Source organism: Mauremys mutica, chromosome 1 (assembly GCF_020497125.1).
Source record: "Mauremys mutica isolate MM-2020 ecotype Southern chromosome 1, ASM2049712v1, whole genome shotgun sequence".
In the NCBI taxonomy this organism is placed as follows: Eukaryota; Metazoa; Chordata; order Testudines; family Geoemydidae; genus Mauremys; species Mauremys mutica.
Window position 1 is genome coordinate 338682831 of NC_059072.1, and position 20342 is coordinate 338703172.

At 44.2% G+C, this 20342-nt stretch overlaps 1 protein-coding gene across 1 annotated transcript in view; it reads right to left on the reverse strand.

The window, feature by feature from the left end:
- The window catches only part of FAT3 (FAT atypical cadherin 3), a 471657-nt gene that overhangs the window by 322583 nt on the left and 128732 nt on the right, over positions 1 to 20342 (reverse strand). The window contains exon 2 of the mRNA XM_045020047.1: positions 3658 to 3972. Within this exon, the coding sequence (XP_044875982.1) occupies positions 3658 to 3972 (315 nt within the window). The remainder of the gene's footprint in view (positions 1 to 3657; positions 3973 to 20342) is intronic.

The following is a 20342-nucleotide window of genomic DNA, read 5'->3' on the forward strand; positions in this document are numbered from 1 at the left end:
TGGGAGCCACACCGCCGAAGGTAAGCACCACCCCCGACCCCTGCCGCATCCCAAGCCCCCGCCCCAGTCCAGAGCCCGCACCCAAACTCCCTCCCAGAGCCCGACCCCCGCACCCACTCCTGCACCCCAACCCCCTACCCCAATCAAGGTACCTCACTTTATTTTCATTTACTTCCTATTTCTTATAATATAGGAGGAGGAGGAAGAAAAAAAGAATGAAAAAAAAGGTGGAGATAAGAGAGGATGTTCTTTTTCTTGGCTGGGTCCTGAGGATGGGGCCCCCGAAAATGAAGCTGTGCACAGGGGCCCACAAACGCTAAATCCGCCCCTGGTTAAGGACCAAATATTTAAAGATGTTGAGGTGTCTAAGGATGCAGGTAGACACCGCATGGGATTTTCAAAAATGCCCAGGCACCCAACTCCCATTGATTTCAACAGGAGTTAAGAGTTTAGGCACTTGGAAAATCCCTCTAGGCATCTATCTGCATATTGAGGCAGCACCAAAATACCCTTAAAAAAATCTCACCTTAAGTCACTTGCCAAAAGCCTGCGGCACAGCCAAGAATCAAACCCAGATCTCCATCATCCCAGTGGCATGCCCTCACCAGAGGGTGATACACTATGGTGTAATATAAACACATGGATAGATACTGCAAACCCATCCCATCAACATTATAGAAATGTATACAACTGGTATGAGCACTGAAGAGGATGAAGGCAAGCTTAGGAGAAAGAGAAGGTGGAAAACCTTGTCATTTATGAATTGGTGAACTGAGTGTATAGAAACAGCACTATAAAATGGACCAGCCAGAAGTGATTCTTTGGAAATACCATACAAACTGCACCCAACAAAGCCAGGGATTTGTTGAATTTATGACTTGTGTGCAAGAACACTCAATGGACTCCTGTCCATGCCAGCGTGGTCCTAAATGGGACACCACTTTAATTTTCACTCACAAAGCCTGACTAGTCATAGATGAAAGATGACCGACCGTTGACATTACTTAAAATTTTAGAACTGAATTGATCCCCGTGGCACAGATGAATAGTCTCATTCTGAGGCAGAAACACCCAAAACACCACCCACCTATACTATCATCGCTACATCGCCACCTGTGACATATCTGGGTTCACATTAAACATATTAAGCTTTATTTATTGTACAGCATGCTGCAGCATTTAAGTCTGCCTTGCAAAGCACTACATAAATTACAGATTGCTGAACGTCGGATAGCACATAAAGCCAGCATGCCACACAAAAATCTAAGACTAATCTCTTCTGTACATGCTGGAAAATGATAAATATATTTCTTAATTACTAGAAAACATCAGAACTGTGAACCTGTTTCTTATAAAAGTCGTATCAGTAAGAAAAGAATGTGGTTCGAGAGAGGTTTAAAAGTAGCTTGGGCAGCTAGCTGAAGGCTACTTTCTAAAGCTAACACTGTATGTTTCTCTTTCAGCTTTGAGTCTCCCACTTCCCATTGCTGTCACCGAGAACTGTGCTGCTAAAACCCACAGCACTTTGATAATTTATGAGACTGTGATTCCAATCCCGGGCTTTAAAATTGGAAACCTTCCTTCTCAGCACCACAGAACCACTGTGCACATATGCCATCAATCCATCCACAGAAGAACTTGGGGGAGCGAGAGGCATTCCACCCAGTTTTCAGTGTTTTCCATTTTATTTCTCTTTAAGTAAGCTGCACAAAAGGAACGGATTAATCCCACATGTACACAATCCTTCACAAATCATACACTAGCCAGAAGGTTCCCATAGCACAATAAGGTCCCTCCTGAGCTACTGAAATAAACATTAAATATTAAAAATCTTACTTGCCGTCAGCACTAGAAGCTCTGAGAGTTTCAAGTGCTCAAAAGGGGAATGGCTGAAGCCTCTACGTTCCAGCCATGTAACAGTTTTACCTCATAAAACTAAGCAAAGCAAGCTTCAAATTAAACTCCCTACTGAAAAGAATAGAGGCACCTTGTGAGGGGAAAAAGTCCTGGTTCCCTGACCAAGGGAGCTCTTCTAGTGAATATGACTATTATTTGTATTACTGTAGTCTTGTTGCTGGACCTGGACTGCACTGTACTAGGTGCAGACCAAAGAGATGGTCCATGCTCCAATAAGCTTGACATCGAAGGAAGTGCAGTTGCACTGAACAGGCTGTGCTGAAAGACTTGGGGAGCCAATGCAGGGGAAGCACATGCATTATTACAACCCAGATCACTTGGGGCTCCTTTCACAATGGGAATTTGGGGGTAGGGCCAACCCTCCTCTTCCATCCCTTATCATGGGAAGGAGTATGATTGGGGCTTTAGGCTGTGTATCTGCAGCAGACTCAGCGACAGCACTTATTAAAGCCAGTCTGCAGGGCCATGTCTGAAAAGAAGTCCGCCAATTCTTTTACCACATTTAGTAGATGGGCTGCCTAGCCAAATACTGAAAGTTATTTACCCCGTTATTACTCACAACTAATTGTATTTGCCTTTGACTGTGCATACACCTTCTCTTTTTCCTCCTGTTTCTTTTGAAAGCTAATAGATGAAAGTCTTTTTAAAAAAATGTAAATTGAGGTTTATTTAAAAGCAGTGCAGGAGCTCTGAAATATCCCACCACCTCCTTGGCTACAGAATATGCTGTCAGGTCCACATCAAGTTGAGGAGGTTTGCAAGGCAGATAATGGATGGTAGACAGCTTGATAAACACAGCATTTTGCCATTTTGCAGCAGCATACAGGTATGCATGCAGGATAACATTAGTGGTCTCAGGCTCAACCACCTATTACACTCTTTACTGTTCCCGAGTGTTAATTCTTGATCATCCAGCTAAGCACCCTTATTCAGCAAAACTTTAAAGCACATGCATAGTCCCGCTGAAGTCAATAAGTGAGTGCTCAAGTGCTCTGCTGAACTGGGGCCCAGGTGAGCTAACAGGTGACTGCAGTGCAGCTCAGAAGAATAGCCAGACAGACAGCATCATATCTGTAACATGTCACACATATGCCCAGAACCCCAGCTGGTATAAATCTGTGTAGATTTAATTTAAGGCCCAAGAGACCATTAGATCATGTAGTTTGATCTCCTGTACAATACATGCCATAAAACTGCATCCAGTTAACTCTTGTATTGAGTCCAATAACTTGCGTTTGACAAATGTTGACTTCAACAGGGCTACAACCAAATTACAACAGATGGGAATTTGTCCCATAAACAACAACAGCTCTAACGCACTGGTAAATCTTCCCTAGCAGCATTAAGTGTATTTAGTACAGCAAAGCCCTATCCCTTCGGGTAAAGTTGATTGGTAATATTGAAAGCTATGAAAAGATGAGTAAGAAAAAGATCACCATAACGGCACAAAGAAAATATTATTTGTGTTGCATCATCCGCCAGTGCAGATGTTTATAGGCACAAAGGTGTACACAACAGTACCACAATCCTTACACAAAGGCTATGGTTACTGCCACGCTATTTAATCAACTGTGAAACTGGAACTTGACTGTTGGGAAAAAAAATAATCAACAATTTTCCCAAAACAGCCACACACAAAAACAGCTTCAGAAGAGTCCAATGCAAGAGACACGCAAAGAAAAGCAGCTCTGTACAAAATCCGTATTAACCAAGAAACAGAAAGTAGTAGTATCTCATTACCTGTTTTTGGATTGATAGCGAAGAAGTTCTGAGGGTTTCCACTTGTAATCCTGTAGGTCAGTTTTTCACTGGTGCTGGAGTCGGGATCTTGGGCCTGGATGTGAATGACGGATACATCCTTAGGGGAGTTTTCCATGACAGCCGGATAATAAATGGGTTCAGAGGTCAGAGGGGCATTGTCATTCACATCTTCAACTTCAACATAGACCTCGATGGTGGCATAAAGTGGGACAACACCACGATCAGTCGCATACACTGTTAGCCAATAGGATTTGGTTGTCTCTCGGTCAAGGACATCTGCAGTATAGATAACTCCTGCAGGAAACAGAGTAAGCACAGTACTGTGGGTTACTCAAAAACAACAGAGATAATAAAGGGCACGTCTTCACCTAGTGTTTAGAAGGAGAGTACAGTGCAAATGTATAAAACGTATCAATCGCAAAAAATTACCAAATCATTAAATATGCACATGGACACAATGACAACAGAAATCTATCCTTAGCCATCTGTTCTCAAACCCTGCTCAACAGCTCCACCCTAAGAAAAATCTGGGAAAAGAGATGGGTTTAGGAGATTTGGAGTTGGGAGGGGGAAGGTCCAGAGTGAATAACACGTTGCCAAAACGTCCTGGGCAATAACCCCATCTTCTTTAAACCCTGGGACTGTCACATCAGTGGTTGTCAACCTATTTACCATTGTGGGCTGCATACACAACACTCAATGAGTTATGTGGGCCGCATCCACACAATATACACCTCTACCTCGATATAATGCTGTCCTTGGGAGCCAAAAAATCTTACCGCGTTATAGGTGATACCGTGTTATATTGAACTTGCTTTGATCCACTGGAGCGCACAGTGTTATATCAGGTGGTGTTATATCGAGGTAACAGTGTATATAGGCCTGTATGGCCCTGAGGATGTCACATGGGCTGCCACTATGTGCTGATTGGGCCACAAGTGGCCCACAGGCCACAGGTTGAGAACCACTGTATCAGATGATCAGAACTGATGGGAGGGAGACAGTTCCTCCTCTGAAAAGACCTCCTGAGACTTCGCTACAGATATTGAAACAGAGTATGAAGATTATAATTACTGGCAATGCTTTCAAATTAAACCAAACAGTGATAACTTATCACACATTGCATATGTCCCAGATAATCAACAGCCTGCTACTTAATCAAGGCACATCCACTCCACCTGCTGAGGACAGAAAATGTCAACGGGTTTCCCATCCACTCTGAGTGTGTATGTAGAGCTGCCACCCTTTAGGATATATATAACTATACACCATGCATTCCCTTTCCCAAAAGCCATCCACCCACCTTCAATTCAGTCTAAAGTGACGTACGGACCCATTTTTCTCCCACTGAAATCAATAGCAAATACCACATTGACTTCACAGGGCCCTTAAATTGTAAATTTCTTGTGGCATAGACAATTTCTTACATAGCTCCAATCCTAATTTCAGAATTTACGTTCCTATTGACTTCAGAGCAGACTCTGTGTTTGAAGAGTGATAAACACAGTAACAGTGCACAAGTAATAATAATACCAAAATAAACACATTCAGCTGTATTTTCCCCACACCACTTTTGGGATGTATACAGAGACCGTTTAGTTATCCTAACCCAATGCTAACATTTTGGCAGAAACATCAATATAGCTGAACTCAAGGATGAGATATATTAACAGGGACAGTCTGGAGAAAAGTAAGTCATTCTGCTAATAGAGAGAAATTAGTGAAGAAGCTGTAGGGCAGGATGGTAACACAAGAAACTTGGATTTAGCCACAGATGCATTTGGTACTAGATAAAGAGTTTAAATGCATCAATTTATCATTCAGGAGGCAGATCTGCTCATGGGCCAGCACTAATGGGTTATTTTTGATTACAGCACAGGGGGAGGAGAGAGAAACTCCAGGGTGTCTGAATGGCTTGTGTACCAATGTGGGCCAGGGATTGTATGCAATCCACAAGGCTTATCACAGCTCCTCCAGGTAGTGAAAACAGCAGGGAATGACTAAGGCAAATCACTCATGTTATAACACCTCCAGAGAAGTACCACCTTCTGGGGAGGCTCACGTATTCTGATTCAAACTAGATTATCCAGAGACCAACAAACAAAGAAATGACTTTTGGATAAATAGCCCAGGCTTAAACTGACTCAGGGCCTTCGTTTTGGTTCCTGACTGAGATGAACTCGTAACTACAGGGAAAACCCAGTTGTGGGGTTTGACTGACACCTACCAGACTCCTATGTTGGAGTTGGGGGTGACCTCAGGTAAGCGTTTTAGCATGTGTACAGGTTCTTTTATTGTTTTTATGTTTTCTCTGCATATTGTTTTCTTTTACCTTAAGAATAAATGTGTTTGCTTAGGTGGAGCTGTCTGGTAACTTGTAAGCAATACACTGGTCACTGCCCTCAGAGAAAGCAAAGTGCAGGCACTGGCCTTTTAGGCAGACTGGCTTGCTGGACGTATCGGTGCAGATCAGAGAGCCTTAAAATCCCCAGTCAGAAGGGCGTGAGAACTGGATCTCCACCCAGGAGAGGTGGCGGCTGGGAATCAGAAACCCCTATGCGGGTGCCCTTGAAGGACCATGGAGGGGGAAATGCAGATGCAGTTACCGTGAAACTGACAGAAGTCATATCCAGCACCCTCCCCACTGATTTCTGTTCAGCCCTGGAGAGAATACAGGGCCCAAGTAGTCAATTAGTAGAAGCTTCTGAAGTAGGGACACTTGTCCACTAGGAAGTATACTTAGGCTACTAACTTACTTCTATGCTTTAAAAAGTTTTTAAACATCAAAAAGCAAAAAACTTTATTTGGTGTGAACAGCCTATTTGATAAGAGCTCCCAGGCACTTCAATCCAACGCACAGACGGAAAGACAGAGAGGGAGAAAATGGCACAAATTCCAGCAATATAAAAACTCAAAGTCTTTTTCCAGAAACATCAGGTCAATGACCTTGCTGATCAGATACATTAATCACCTAACACAGGGAAGTAACACAGTGCTTTAGGAAAAAGGGAGAGTATATTCTAAATATCCCTTGTTGGCAGGCTCTGCCACATAATGACTTTCTGTAGAAACATGGATGAAATATGTAGTGAAGAGTGATGGAAATACCTAGAAGTCCAAAAGAGAAATGACATTCTGTGCATGAAAAGAGCCCATAATAAATAACACACTCTGTAAAAAAATAAAATAAATAAATCCAACCAGAAAGGGATAACGCAAAGAGATCAAGAATAAATAGCCACAGAAATGCTAATTTATCAAAAAGACGAGGGATTATTTTAGATACGTAAACAGAAATTTAAATGACTGATTTTTCTTTTTCCAAGGAGAGCAGAGGAATGTACTGGGAAATTAACAGCTGTTTTTGAAGCTGAATTCCACTAGTATTGCACTGACAATAAATATATTTTCTGAGACCTTCCTTTACTTTACTGCGGGCAACAGTTACTTTGCACTTCTGCATTTTAGAGGGAAAGGATCCCGAAACAAGTGTTGGCAATTGCCAATGGGTCTTTTCCAATGCATTTAAAAAGTGATTTATTAAAATGTTCCAGCTACAGATTAATTTCCCTTGCTCAGTATTTCTTGTCATTTCACCTGCCGTGAAACAGAAACTTAATAAACAGATTAAAAGTTTATCTACTTTCATTTGGATGTTCTCTAAATATAGCACCTCCCCATATCCTCTGCTAACAGAGTCTTTTGGAACTCCCCAGAAAAGTGCTCCCAAGTGAAGCACAGTAATTTCCTCCACATTTATTGTCGCTACAAAAGCATCTACAGGATCCACTAAGTTCCTAATACCTGATCCAAAGCCCAATGAAGTCATTGAGAGTCTTTCTACTAATTTCACTGGGCTTTGGATCAGAAGCCTAGTGCATAACCAACAACCCATCTGATGTTTCCTGCAGTCTGTTGGTGCCTCCCCCAACCTCTGCTTTCAATAGAAAGAGAACTTTATTTTAAAAAGTCTAACCTTTATAACTGTGAACACTTCTCAAATGTGAACCAATGCATCATTCTCTTCCTGCATATCTAGACAAACTAATCTTAAGAAAGCTCTTAGACAGCCCCCAGTCATTCAGAAGCATCAAACTTCATCTCAATGAGGTGTTAACTCTGAAATCTCATGATGGCATTTCACTACCAATGTTTGCTGATCATTATATTGGCATGAAATCAATGTGCATATCACAGAGTGGTTGATATAATATTATCACAGACATTAGGAGATGGAAAAGATTCTACTAGATAATCCAAAACTTATCTTAAACTTATCTCTGTAGTATCTGTGTATTATTGAGAATGAATAAGTGTAAGCAGAGTCAGGATGAGCTCTACCCTGACATCTGGTGGTAGATTATGGGGAGTGCGGAAAGAAGTTTCAAGTATTTGCATTAGCATTTCAGTTATTTGCATTGGCACTCCCACCCCACTTAGCATACTGCAAAGCAGCATGGGATAGTTATTTTCACAGCTATGGGAGCCCCAATTTTGTTGTTATTGGAGCAGGAGCAATAAAATGTTGTCATCCCGACTAAGTAAATGAGGAACTACAAAACTGTCTTATGATAGAGGGTTTCATTGTCAACTAAATAGCACTTGCTAGACAAGGGACATGGGTTCCAAAACCCAGTCAAGGGAGAGAGGCTGGGGACAGATATCTGTACTGGGTAGTGCAGCCTTCTTGTGTGAGCCAGAAGCACCAGTTCCACCTGTGCCTCTCTCCACTGTGGAATGTCAGAGTTAATTTTTGATTCCCTCAAGAATCTAGATACAGGTTACTGAGCTGAACTCACTGGCACTGGGGCTCCCCTACTATGAGCTGGAATCACTAAGAGCTGAAATCACTGAAGAGCTGGACTTGCTGAGCTGAGAGCACTGAGTACTGTGCTAACGAGTGGGGGAGCCTGAAGCAATACCGTGGAGCAGAGCAGCTGGCAGAGCGGAGTGGAGCAGTTTGTGCAGCCACTGGGTGAGTGGAGCCAAGCAGCTCGCGAGGACGGCTGGAGTGGCTCACAGGACAGCTGGTGGACCAGAGCAGCTGGCAGAGCGGAGCAGCCCACAGAGCAAGCGGAGCTGAGCTGTTTGCGGGGACGACTAGTGGAAGCAGAACCTCACGAAGAGGCAGGGCAGTTGGCCCCGAAACCATGTAAGGTGCCCCTTTCTACCCAGGCTGGGGAGGGGGCCCTCTGCAGAGAGACTCTTGAACTCTGGGGCTGCACTGACCCGGGACAGAGACTTTTGGATTGTGGGACTTTTGGGACTGTGGGTGATTTGGGGGGTTGCTGGACTCAAGGGCCCAGAGAGAAGGACACGGCCCAATTTGCTGGGGTGGGTCTTTGCTCACGGTTTGACCTATGAACTCTAGCTGAGGTATTTTCCCAATTTAATGCTTGTTGTTTATCATGTATTAAACCTTTTCTGCTACACCAAGACTCTGTGCTTGCGAGAGGGGAAGTATTGCCTCCTCGAGGCGCCCAGGGGTGTGTGTAAGATTTTCCCAGGTCACTGGGTGGGGGCTCGAGCTGGTTTTGCATTATGTTGTGGGGAAGGGACCCCTATGTATTGAACCTGGCCCTTCCTGCTATCGTTTCGGCCTGGCAGAAGGGTTACATATGGAAGGAGAGTAGACAATGTGTGTGAATGCAGGATCACCAGAGATTCAAAAAAGACTCCATTCTCTTCAAAACTGTAGCCATTATTTTACTCCTTAGCAAATAAAATATGTTCAAGGTAGTTACAACTATGAAAATGTTTGCAGAAGAAAAGAACTGTATTTGCAGCTGCCACAAAAGTTGAGAGAAGTGGAGATTTGTGCTTTAAGCTGCAAGCTTTTTCATGGACATGGGGTGACCTTCTTCATGTGTGAACAGCCAACAAATTTTAAAAGAAATACAAGTGAGACAGTCATCCCCACTGTGAACAAATCAAGAAGTGCCAAGGATCATCATCAGTGATTCAGAAACTTTTTTCGGGAGAGGGGGCAGGGATAAGGGGAGGGGAGCGGAGGGGGAAGATCTGAGTTATTTCCAGACTCTTTTACAGCTGAACTTGAAAAACACATTGAAGTACAATGTTCCAATCCACTGTCACCATGTTTTATGAAAGACTCGCTTACTGAATTTTTATAAAATGACAACTGAGTTCCAGATAGACAGTATATAAGAAGGCAGTTTGTTGTACCCTCTGTGGAAGTGGTTAGATTTGTGACCAAGTTTTTCTTACAGCGCTTCTATAGAAATCAAAGCTTTGCAACTTCCTAAAAGCCTGAAACTTATATTCCCTAAGGCATGTGGTACCCTCAGAGAAACACAAACATCAAGAAGTTGGGGTCAGAAAAACACCACCATTGATCTGCCTTCCACTACAGCCATCAAAGTACATTTGGCCTGTGTGATTTGCAAATCACGGTGCGCGCTAAGAAAATTATACATGAAAAACAACAACAGTGTGCATTTATCTCTGATTAAAATCCTACGCACATTTCAATGTAAATTAAACACAGTCCTTGGGCTCTTGGCAACATGCCAGCATAGCCCTCACTGCTGCAAAGGTTGTGCTCAACTTTCTTCTAGAGCAGGGGTCGGCAACCTTTCAGAAGTGCTGGGCCGAGTCTTCATTTCTTCACTCTAATTTAAGGTTTCATGTGCCAGTAATACATTTTAGCATTTTTAGAAGGTCTCTTTCTATAAGTCTATAATATATAACTAAACTATTGTTGTATGTAAAGTAAATAAGGTTTTTAAAATTTTTAAGAAGCTTCATTTAAAATTAAATTAAAATGCAGAGCCCCCCGGACCTGTGGCCAGGACCCAGGCAGTCTGAGTGCCACTGAAAATCAGCTCGCATGCCGCCTTCGGCACGTGTGCCATAGGTTGCCTACCCCTGTTCTAGAGGTCTGTTTTCCCTCTTTCCCCAGCAAAAGAAAAGGAGTTAGCCACTTTCTCCATTGATACTGATAGGCCCTCACCCAGGGCGCACACTGAAAAGCTACATTAAAATGAGAAATATAAAAGATTGTGGGAATTAGTGGTTAGTACAGGGGACAAGGAGACAGTGGCCTGCAATTCTATTCCTGGCTCATCCAGTGTTCTGCTGTGTCCTTCAGCAAAATCGCTGAAAGGGTCACAGTCACTACAGAAATCATCTGAAAGTTTTGTATTAACTGTTATTGCAAGAACCGACTCAAGGCGGTTACAGCTGAAACGGATTAGAGAAAAACATTCTCTCTCTTCTTTCTTCTTTGTTCAATGCTGTTGGTCCAGCAGCTGCTCGGCCTTAAACTCTGCTAGACTGTTGTAGTTATTAAAATAGTACTTGGCTAGCAGAGCCTGGTAGTTTGCAATCTAGAACTGTAGATCCATCCTCTTTGTCACCCTGTCCACAGATTCTGCAGATGCTGGGTGCCCGCTCTGCTGCCACATGGACCACCAGAGAGCTGCAGGGTGGATGAGTAAAGAGAAAATCTGCCCTTTCGGCAGGTATCTCCTCTCCGTTCTCTTAGGTGTGGAGCACAGGAGGCAGGGATGTGTCACATGCATCAATAGCATTCCAGATGCGTGGGCACCATGGTTGTCGTCAGTACTATCAGATCCCATTTGCGCCAAGCCTACCACTCACACGGAGAAGTCTCACCAGATACACGTGTGACCTCTCAGCCTGACCTAGCCCAGCTTGGGGAGGAAATGCTGCACTTAGGAGTAGTCTGTGGTGGGGATCTGCTCTTGTGCCTCTGAGAATGTTTTTTATTCTAATGTTGGAAGTTGTCCTTGGGCATGGGAGGTGCTCAGAGAGGCGCTCGCCACAGGTGACAGTCATTGTACGGGGGGACGGTCATTGTACCAGTCCCAGATCCGAATGTGTCTTCGGTCTCATGGCTTCCTCCATCAAGTTACTTATGGAGGCGGAGCTCTCAAGCTTCCTGGGTTTGGGGCAGGAAGGACTTGAAGATGGAACAGCGAGTTGGGATATTCGCCTTGCTGAGGCAGTAAAGGTGCCTCTGGTGCTTGTTGCTCACAGAGAATGAGCGTGGGCAGGAGACACCGTTTTTAAATCCCAAAATCCAGGGCATTGTCCTGGGGATGGGTGGGGGGGGACAGGGAGGGATCTGTCCCTCAAACAGGGAAAGAAGAACAGTAACTTATCTATCTACCTACAACTATTTATAACTATATGCTGAATGAAGAGTAGTCACTCTCTCAGCAAAAACTAAGAGTGTGAAGGAACAGAGGTTCTGACTCAGGCCATAAGGCAGTAAGAGGGAACTGGAGAGGCGTCGACCCGCCCTACTTATTATGCCCTCAATTGGGAACATGAGGGGATGCAGTACACACGCGCGGGTCAACGGACACTGCTAACAAACACTTCCAGACTCAGGTGCATGTGCACCCACGTAGGGACCATCACTCGAAGAAGAAGAAGAAGAAGAAATACTGTTACAGCACGTGAGAACTGGATTTCACTCCTCCGCCTTTGAAACAAAGGAGTTGAACACAAACAGGTTAGGAAGTAGTAATCATTCAGTCTTAAAATAAAAATGATTATGGGTATGTGTGCGCATTATGCATAGGTAAACATGGATATAAAGAACATGGTAAAACTCTGTTTTATCACTCAAAATTCACAGGAGGAAAAAAAGATTGATTTTTAAATGCTACTAATTATTTATAAGCCTCATTAAAGGCTCAGTGCTTTTAATATTAGTGACCCTCAGATCACATGTGTCACCCAACCAATAGCCTAGTTCCTTGGTAATGTTTCCTTTTTAGCTAAAATAAATTTTAAAAGATAGTTGGATAATGACATCTTTCAAAAGCTGACAGTTGAAAATAAAGAAAACAAAAAGGCTTAAAAACCTAATCAGGGCTCGTTGATATTAATACATTATTCACAGCCAAAGAGAAAAAAAAATGGTTGAGACTAGGGCTGTCAACCGACTAAAAAAATTAATCATGATTAATTGCGCAATTAAAAAAATTAATCACAATTAATTGCACAGTTAATTGCACTGTTAAACAATAATATAATACCATTTATTTAAATATTTGTGGATGTTTTCTACATTTTCAAATATATTGATTTCAATTACAACACAGAATGCAAAATGTACAGTGCTCACTTTATATTAAAAGATTACAAGTATTTGCACTGTAAAAAACCCCAAAAGAATAGTATTTTTCAGTTCACCCAATACAAGTACTGTAGCATAATCTCTTTATCATGAATTTATGTACCAAAAAAACTGCATTCAAAAATAAAGCAATTTACAATTTTAGAGCCTGCAAGTCCACTCAGTCCTACTACTTGCTCAGCCAATCACTCAGGCAAACAAGATTGTTTACATTTGCAGGAGATAATGCTACCTGCTTCTTGTTTACAATGTCACCTGAAAGTGAGAACAGGAGTTCTCATGGCACTGTTATAGCTGGCATTGCAAGATCTTTACATGCCAGATGCGCTAAAGATTCATATGTCCCTTCATGCTTCAACCACCATTCCAGTAGACATGCGTCCATTCTGAAGACGGGTTCTGCTCCATAACAGTCCAAAACAGTGCGGACCGACGTATGTTCATTTTCATTGTCTGAGTCAGATGCCACCAGCAGAAGGTTGATTTTCTTTTTTGGTGGTTCGGGTTCTGTAGTTTCCGCATCAGATTGTTACTCTTTTAAGACTTCTGAAAGTATGCTCCACACCTCATCCCTCTCAGATTTTGGAAGGCACTTTCGATTCTTAAACCTTGGGTCAAGTGCTATAGCTATCTTTAGAAATCTCACATTGGTACCTTCTTTGTGTTTTGTGAAATCTGCAGTGAAATTGTTCTTAAAATAAACAACATGTGCTGGGTCATCATCCGAGACTGCTATAACATGAAATATATGGCAGAATTTGGGTAAAACACAGCAGGGGACATATAATTCTCCCCCAAGGAGTTCAGTCACAAATTTAATTAATGCGTTTTTTTTAAATATGCATCATCAGCATGGAATCATGTCCTCTGGAATGGTGGGATAAGCGTGAAGGGGCATACAAACGTTTAGCATATCTGGAATATGCCAGCTACAAAGTGCAATGCAAATGCCTGTTTTCACTTTCTGGTGACATTGTAAATAAGAAGAGGGCAGCATTATCTCCCTTAAATGCAAACAAACTTGTTTGTCTTAGCGATTGACTGAACAAAAAGTAGGACTGAGGGTATGGCTACACTTCCAGCTGTAGAGCGCTGGGAGTTAAAGCTGTCTTCGTACAGCTGAGTAGGGAAAGCGCTGCAGTCTGGCCACACTGACAGCTACCAGCGCACTGTCGTGGCCACATTTGCAGCATCTGCAGCAGGATTCGGAGCGGTGCATTAGGGGGAGCTATGCCAGCGTTCAAGCGGCTGCAATGTGCTTTTCAAAAGGGGGGGGAAGGAGTGTGACAGGGAGCGTGGGGGAGAGAGAGAGTGGATTTTTGGAGCCGACACTGTGTCAGCAGCTGCCTTGCAAGTTCCGACCCCCTCCCCTACCCCTCTCTCACTCTCTGAAAGCAAACAGCCTTTTTTCCCTCACAGACCAGATAAGCAGCCGCTCTGAAACGGACCCCCCCCCTGCCCGCCGTGCTGCTTCTCTCCTCAAGCAAACACTAGCTGTGGGCGTTACAAAGGGAGCCTCTGCCTCTGCTCATTCACAGCGAACAGTGGCTGTGTTTGTTTTTTTAGATAAGCAGCTCCGGGAGCCCAGAGTGGACAACAAAATAAAGAGAGGCATCACAACAAAACAAAGAGAGTAATCTTTACTTAAAAGGATTATGGGAAGCTTCTGGAGGTCAGTTACAGCGTACTAAGATTATTCCCTGTTTACACTGGCACCCCAGCGCTGCAGCAGCAGCACTATTCTCTTTATTCCTCTCGTCGAGGTGGGGTACAAGCAGCGCTGTAGCCAGGGAGATACAGCGCTGTATGTGCCTTGCCAGTGTGGACGGGGAGTAAGTTACAGCGCTATAAAGCCACCACCAGCGCTGTAACTCTCAAATGTAGCCAAGCCAAGGCCTGAGTGGACTTGTAGGCTCTGAAGTTTTACATTGTTTTGTTTTTGAGTGCAGTTATGTAACAAAAAAAAATCTACATTTATAAGTTGCACTTTCACGATGAAAAGACTGCATTTCAGTACTTGTATGAGGTAAATTGAAAAATACTATTTCTTTTATCATTTTTACAGTGCAAATATTTGTAATAAAAATAATATACACTTTGATTTCAATTACAACACAGAATACCACATATATAATAAATTTCAATTGGTATTCTATTGTTTAACAGTGCGACTAAAACTGCGATTAATCACAATGGTTTTTTTTAGTTATGTTTTTTTTTTTAATCACATGAGCTAACTGCAATTGACAGCCCTAGTTGAAACTAGTATAGGTGAATCCATTTTTATTTATTTGTTTGTTTGTTTGTATTACCATAATACCTAGGAGCCCTAGTCATGGACCAGGATCCTGTTATGCTAGGTGCTGCATACACAAACAACAAGAGGCATACTTGGAGGCATGGATCAGCATTCACATTGCACACCTCACCAGTACCGAGCCCGGGCCGGGGAAGCTAACAATCCAATCCGCAGACCAAACTGGTCACATGCTACCTGAGGCATATATGCTAAGAAGAACATACAATCGAAGTATAAGATAAAAAACCTTTGATGGATACGGGCAGACAGGGGAGTACCAGTGATCAATGAGAAAACATGGTCAGCATGACTAGCAGTGGTTTCAGCACACCACCAGCCTAACCACTGTCGAGTTTTTTGCAGCCGTCACAGCAAAAAAAAGAGTTTTAACGAGGGATCTGAAGGCAGACAATGAAGTCGCTTTGCAGATCTTTCTCATGAGATTTACAAATATAATCTCAAATGTCAGGACCAGCTCCTGCTCCTGGCATTAGCCAATTATACTATTTTTGAAGGACTGAAAAGTAAAGGTTATAATTATAAGGAGCCTGACTTTAAAAAAAAGTGAAGAGTGACATGATTTGTAGATAAGATTTTTCTCTTAAAGATTAAGAAATAAAATGTACGTTTTAAAAAGCCAGTATTATCCCCAAACCATGTATTTTTGGCTTGGGTAGCTCTCAGAGGATAGGCCTTGATGTTTATAAAAGTAGGGTCTATACCTTCTTCAGTAGATGAGATAAACAGTAAATACAACATACAAAGATTAAATAGCTTCAGTCCATTTCAGATGCTGTCTGCTCTCAATAATCCATGCAAGAGCTGAGTTGCATCTCAGGGGCCTGATTCAAAGCCCTTTGAAGTCAGTGGGACTCAGAGTAAACCTAGTACTGTATCCCACCCCTCGTTAGGCCCCTTCAAGTCATAGCTATTCTTCTGAATGCTAGTGACATCACAGCAACCACAGAACCCAACTTGAGCACACGCGTGGTGTAAAATAAGTAGCACCCACTGCTCCCATTTAAGAACCTTTGAATATCATGCCACTTATTTAAGTGCTTAAAGGTGGATTTAGGTGCCTAAGTCTAGGCTCCTCACTTCAAAAATTTTGCCTTCCCATTTTAAATATACCATCACTTTTGTAAATTTTAGTGCGTATTAAAATGCCAACCCAACTCCCATTGAAATGAATGGAAAAATTCCCATAGATTTAAATTGGAATTAGAGCATGCCAAGGAATGGTTCCAAAAGCAACAGTAACTCCGTGCCGTCGCGCACATGCAGAATTTTCTAATATTATTTTTCTGTTTAAATGCATAGCTTACTACCTTACTGTTTATGTTGTGATATGTATACCATAAACATACCAAACATGCAATGTAAGCTTGTTCACATTCCCGCTGGAAGCTTAAAACTCTTACTTTTTGCCATTTTTGACTGTGCAAATTTAATGTTGCATTAACAAGAAGCTTTTGCATTTGATACTATACTCCAGTTGATAGCCTAATAAAAGAGAATTAGGGAGCCAATTCTCACTAATGTAATTTCTATGGATATTAAAGACTGCATGCCGATATAAAAATTCCAGCAATCACATTGTTTGATACAATTTCTTGAATGTCCCAAATTACCCAGGGTTAACCAGGGTTGTGAGTGGCCAGGGCATTCAACATACAGTAAAAGTTTTGGTATCCGGCATGCTGAGGGAATGTGGGGTGCCAGTAAGTAAAAAAAAGTCCAGTTAACTAAGAGGGAGGGAGTTTGGCTGGGGGTTGGGGCGTGGGAGGGTGTGCGGGGCACGGGCTCTGGGAGGCAGTTTGGGTGTGGGACGGGGTGTGGCGTTGGGGCCCGGGAGGAGGTGCGAGGTGCAGGATCTGGGAGGGAGTTTGGGTGAGGGAGGGGGCTCCGGGCAGAGGGTTGGTACATGGGATGGGGTGCGGGATCCAAGCGGTGCACACTTCAGGCGGCTCCCCACAAGTGGCGACATGTCCCTGCTGCTGCCAGGCGGAGGCGCATCCGGGCAGTTCTGCATGCTGCCCCCGCCCCACCCTGAGCTCTGGCTCCACAGCTTCCATTGGCCAGGAACCGCATGGCGCAATGGGAGCTGGGGGCGGGAAGCACCAGCGGGCAGGGACGGTGCCTGCGGGCGGAGGCGGCGCACAGAGCCACCTAGCCATGCCTCCATCTAGAAGCAGCAGGGACATGTCCTCGCTTCCGGGGAGCCACGTGGAGCCAGGCAGGGAGTCTGCCGGCCCTGGGCTAACTGGACTATAAACCGGACTTTCAATGAAGAGCAGAAATGCCAGTTTATAGAGCTTTCCGGTTGGTAAAATGCCAGATAACACAGCTTTGACTGCATTAACACTGAAAAAAAATCCAGGTTTTCAGATCCACCAAAGCCACAGACCTCCAATTCATGTTCTACATGACATCCCATTACTTTGGTGATTTCACTTCAACCATGGAGCATTGCTGGAATATGGTATTGGCCATCAGGATCCTACTATTTATTATATTTGCCATTTAACAACGTACACCTCTACCGCAATATAACGCGACCCGATATAACATGAATTCGGATATAACGCGGTAAAGCAATGCTGCCGCAGGGGGGGGGGGGGCTGCACGCTCCGGCGGATCAAAGCAAGTTTGCTATAACACAGTTTCACCTGAAACGCGGTAAGATTTTTTTGGCTCTCAAGGATAGTGTTATATCGGGGAAGAGGTGTATTAAATATATATATATGAAGGTTGTAAAACTACAGAACTAAAGTAAATACAGTATTTGCATGTTGGAAGTCCCTCAGAGACTGAATTGTGGATAAGCAGCAGACTCTTCTCAGTAATAATACATTTATATAGCACCTTCCATCCAGAAGGATTTCAAAAAGTTTGACCATGTGGGGTTTAGAATCACTACAGCGACTTCTGAGCAGAAGCTATTTAATAACACACATCAACACCACTATGGTTGCCAACTTTCTAATTGCATAAAACTAAACACCCTTGCCCTGCCCCCTGCCCCTCTTCTGCCTAGACACTTCTCCGCGGCCCTGCCTCCACTCACTCCATCTCCCCTCCTTCCCCCTCATTCACTCACTCATTTTCACCAGGCTGGAGTAGGGTGTTGGGTTACAGGCTCCAGGGTCGGGCCAGAAATTAGGGGTTCAGGGTGTCGGAGGGGGCTCCGGGCTATGGCTGGGGATGAGGGGCTTGGGGTGCAGGAGCGGGCTGTGGGCTGGGGCAGGGTGTTGGGTTGCGGGAGGGAGTGAGGGCTCCGGCTGGGTGTACAGGCTCCGGAGTGGGGCCAGAAATGAGGGGTGTGGGTGTGGGAGGGGGCACTTGCCTCAGGTTGCCAGCCAATGGGAGTTGCAGAGCTGGCACTCAGCAAGGGGCAGTGCACGAAGTCCCCGTGGACCCCCCTCCGCCTAGGAGCCAGACATGCCAGTCGCTTCCCAAGAGCCACGCGGGGCTGGGTAGGGAGCCTGCCAACCCTGCGCCAACTGGACTTTTAACAGCCCGGTCAGCAGTGCTGACTGGAGCTACCAAGTGTCCCTTTTTGACCGGGTATTCCGGTTGCAAACCAGACACCTGGCAACCCTAAACCCCACACAACAGCTTAGGACAGAAAGCATATCTTATCACACTGAAACTGCAAGTGTCAGGAATCTGAGCCTGCAGCACACCCAGTGTCTAGGCATCCTAACAAGCTCAGCTGGCCTGTATTAGGCTGCCTGACTGGCTATATAAGCCTGACTGGATGGAAGAGTCAGCAGAGCAGCTCTTAAGCCCAGTAGTAGCAGCAGCTGATGAAGGCATTCACCCATGGCTGCGATAGCTCCTGTGCCTTGTTCCCAGCCTTGCTCCTACCTTGGACCCAACCTGACCCGCCTCCAGGTAACCCAGTTCTAACCTTTGGCTCCATTCTGGACTCCTGATTCCAGCTCTCCTCTTCTAGCCACTAGACATGACTCCTGCCCTGACTATGGGGCCTGACTCCTGCTCCAACCACTAGGAATAACTGCCCACACGAGTCACGTGACAACAAGGGGAATTAGACAGGCTAAATATAATCATTAAGCTGAAATTTGCCCCAGACATAATAGCCAGCACAATTGACTGCTAAACAAATAAATTGTCATGGGCTCTTCAATAACCAGATTAGGTGAGAACCCCAGCTTCATGTTTAATTGAATGACAGAACCTCCAATAACTGTGCACTCTCTGGCATCACGCATTGGTTTACCACAGATTCAACATGTCTCCTACATGGAAATGCCTCCTACTGAATCATAGAATCATAGAATATCAGGGTTAGAAGGGACCTCAGGTGGTCATCTAGTCCAACGCCCTGCTCAAAGCTAAATCATCCCAGCCGGGACTTCATTAAGCCTGACCTTAAAAACCTCTAAGGAAGGAGATTCCATCACCTCCCTAGGTAACCCATTCCAGTGCTTCACCACCCTCCTAGTGAAAAAGTTTTTCCTAATATCCAACCTAAACCTCCCCCACTGCAACCTGAGAACATTACTCTTTGTTCTATCATCTGCTACCACTGAGAACAGTCTAGATCCATCCTCTTTGGAACCCCCTTTCAGGTAGTTGAAAGCAGCTATCAAATCCCCCCTCATTCTTCTCTTCTGCAGACTAAACAATCCCAGTTCCCTCAGCCTCTCCTCATAAGACATGTGCTCCAGCCCCCTAATCATTTTTGTTGCCCTTTGCTGGACTCTTTCCAATTTTTCCACATCCTTCTTGTAGTGTGGGGCCCCAAACTGGACCCAGTACTACAGATGAGGCCTCACCAATGCCGAATAGAGAGGAATGATCATGTCCCTTGATCTGCTGCCAACGCCCTTACGTATTCAGCCCAAAATGCCATTAGCCTTCTTGGCAACAAGGGCACACTGTTAACTCATATCTGGCTTCTCGTCCACTGAAACCCCTAGGTCCTTTTCTGCAGAACGTCTGCCTAGCCATTCGGTCCTTAGTCTGTAGCAGTGCATGGGATTGGTCTGTCCTAAGTGCAGGACTCTGCACTTGTCTTTGTTGAACCTCATCAGATTTCTTTTGGTCCAGTTCTCTAATTTGTCTAGGTCCCTCTGTATCCTAGCCCTACCCTCCAGCGTATCTACCACTCCTCCCAGTATCATCTGCAAACTTGCTGAGGATGCAGTCCACGCCATCCTCCAGATCATTAATGAAGATATTGAACAAAACCGGTCCCAGAGA